The sequence below is a fragment of the Olea europaea genome, unplaced genomic scaffold, assembly GCF_002742605.1.
Source record: "Olea europaea var. sylvestris unplaced genomic scaffold, O_europaea_v1 scaffold1508, whole genome shotgun sequence".
In the NCBI taxonomy this organism is placed as follows: domain Eukaryota; kingdom Viridiplantae; phylum Streptophyta; class Magnoliopsida; order Lamiales; family Oleaceae; genus Olea; species Olea europaea.
The window spans coordinates 26,901-28,951 of record NW_019232657.1 but is presented as its reverse complement, the minus strand read 5'-3'; the positions used below and the strand labels follow the sequence as shown (position 1 = coordinate 28,951).

General features: G+C 39.5%; 1 protein-coding gene across 1 annotated transcript in view; it reads left to right on the top strand.

Annotated features, from left to right (window-relative positions):
* LOC111376459 (phosphatidylinositol/phosphatidylcholine transfer protein SFH13-like) overlaps positions 1–1,965 on the top strand; it is a 6,029-nt gene extending 4,064 nt beyond the window's left edge. The window contains exons 11-14 of the mRNA XM_022999418.1: positions 134–290; positions 873–1,267; positions 1,345–1,419; positions 1,606–1,965. Of these exons, the coding sequence (XP_022855186.1) occupies positions 134–290; positions 873–1,267; positions 1,345–1,419; positions 1,606–1,626 (648 nt within the window). The 3' untranslated portion in view covers positions 1,627–1,965. The remainder of the gene's footprint in view (positions 1–133; positions 291–872; positions 1,268–1,344; positions 1,420–1,605) is intronic.
* The last annotated feature ends 86 nt before the right edge of the window (positions 1,966–2,051 follow it).

Sequence of the window (2,051 nt, the reverse complement as noted above, 5' to 3'; positions counted from 1 at the left end):
CCCCCCCCCCCCTCTTTCCAATCTCTCTCTATCACTCATTTAACTATATGTGTGCGGATTCATGAATACTTCTGCACAGTTATTTTACAGTACAGGTGTTCATGTTTGTACACCAATTGACAAAATTTAACTTTTGCAGGCCGGAATATCTGATACATGTATCTACTATAGCTGCAATGATCATTTTAGTCCAGCTGGTAAAGATAGTGACCATGTACAAGTAGAATGCCAGTCTTCTGACATTGACAATGCAACAAATTTAAATGGTGATGCAAGACCAAATATGGAAGGTAGATCTTTACAATCTTATGCTGCTCTTATGCACTGTGTATAACAGATGGTAGCATGAAAATTTCATGAACATATCATCAATTTAGAATTTTCACCCTGATGAGATAAAAGTTCTGGTACCTTTTTCTTTTTATTACATTGAGAAAAAAGGCTGCGATTTTTTGACATTATATGATGCCAAATGCACGAGTCTCCATCTTTTGCCTCTTTTGCTTAAAAGTTGCTTAGCAAGATTTCATCAAATGGCTGGAGTTAGTCTGTGTGTTTCTTTTGGTTCTTAATCTATCTTTCTCATAAAGCCTGTTGTTTCTGGGCTGGTCACAATTATCTTTATTAATAATTCTACTTTTAGTTTATCTTTCTAGACCAACCTGTTTTACTGAACCCTGCCACAAATAAAATAGGAAATGAAAAGGCTTGTTTTTATGCAATTGCCATAGCACATAGAAGGGATACAAGTATCTTGCTGAAGTCAGTTAATTAATACCTCCATATTAGTCTATTTCTCTTCAGTTTAGCCACATTCTCCCATATACAACCCCATGCATTGGGTTCACCTTGGTTATTGGTTCATAATTTAGGCACTCCGTTTATGTGTTGGTTGGGTGCCATTAAGGAGAAAGTGGTGAGGAGAAGTTTCCGGTATATGGAAAGAACATTGATACCTTTCATGGTCAAGTTTTTTGCATTTATCCGAAATGCGCCGGCTGAATATTGGAGGAGAGATACCAACATCTATCCATCCAATGCCTTGGAAGATGAACCAGAACCACAAAACCATTCACCTGTCAATGCTGAAGCTGTTAGTGAACAAGACCGGGTCCTTCCATGTGTACAACGCCTCCAGAGATTGGAAAGTTTGTTGGAAGAACTGAACAAGAAGCCTACTGAAATCCCACTGGAGAAGGAGCAGATGATTCAACATTCCTTGGACAGGATCAAGTCTGTAGAGTTTGACCTTGAGAAGACAAAACGGGTAAATATCCATATATTTTTTTCTTGATTTATGAAAATCCATAAGCCACTTTATTTTCATTTCCGAGCTTGTTCCAGGCGTTACATGCTACAGTGATTAAGCAGCTGGAGATAGCAGAATTGCTGGAGAATATGCGAGAGTCCAGATCTCATGTAAGTTATTCTGCCCAACAGCGCTATGTCTTTCGTGCTTCGAATCCATTGTTTGTCTTGGTACCCATATTGCCCATTGTTTGGAAAGATATTTCTTGGAGTTGCTTATATTTCAAATATGTTCTCTCTCTTTTTTTTTTTTTGGCCAAATCAATTGTCACAGTAGCTCTGACTTTCTTTTTGCAGCGACGAAGGTTGTTCTGTTAAGTTTTGGCAGCTGAAATTGGAAAATGCAAGCAAAGTCGGGGAATGGTGGAGGTGCAGAACATGGAAGAAGTGCATGTGGAAATCACTTTCCCATTTCCCGTTATCCTTCATTATACTATCCTCGGAAGAACCTGCGGCTATAGCTCTGTATTCATAGCTCTGTGGAAGTGTAGAACAGAAAATGCGTAATGAAAAAGCTTTACAACTCGAAATCTTGGACTCCAGTGTCTGTCACTGTTCTCCACTTGACTTACCATACAGCCTCATGAATGTTTGTGTAGAGAATATGCTAATTGAGATGTAAATGAAGTTTTGAAATGAATTTAGAAAATATCCCCCCATCTTGTACCCCAAGAAAAGGCCTTCGGTGGAGTTGCTAGTTTGAGTCGGCGACCTTGTCATTCCCCCCCCCCCCCCCCCCCCCC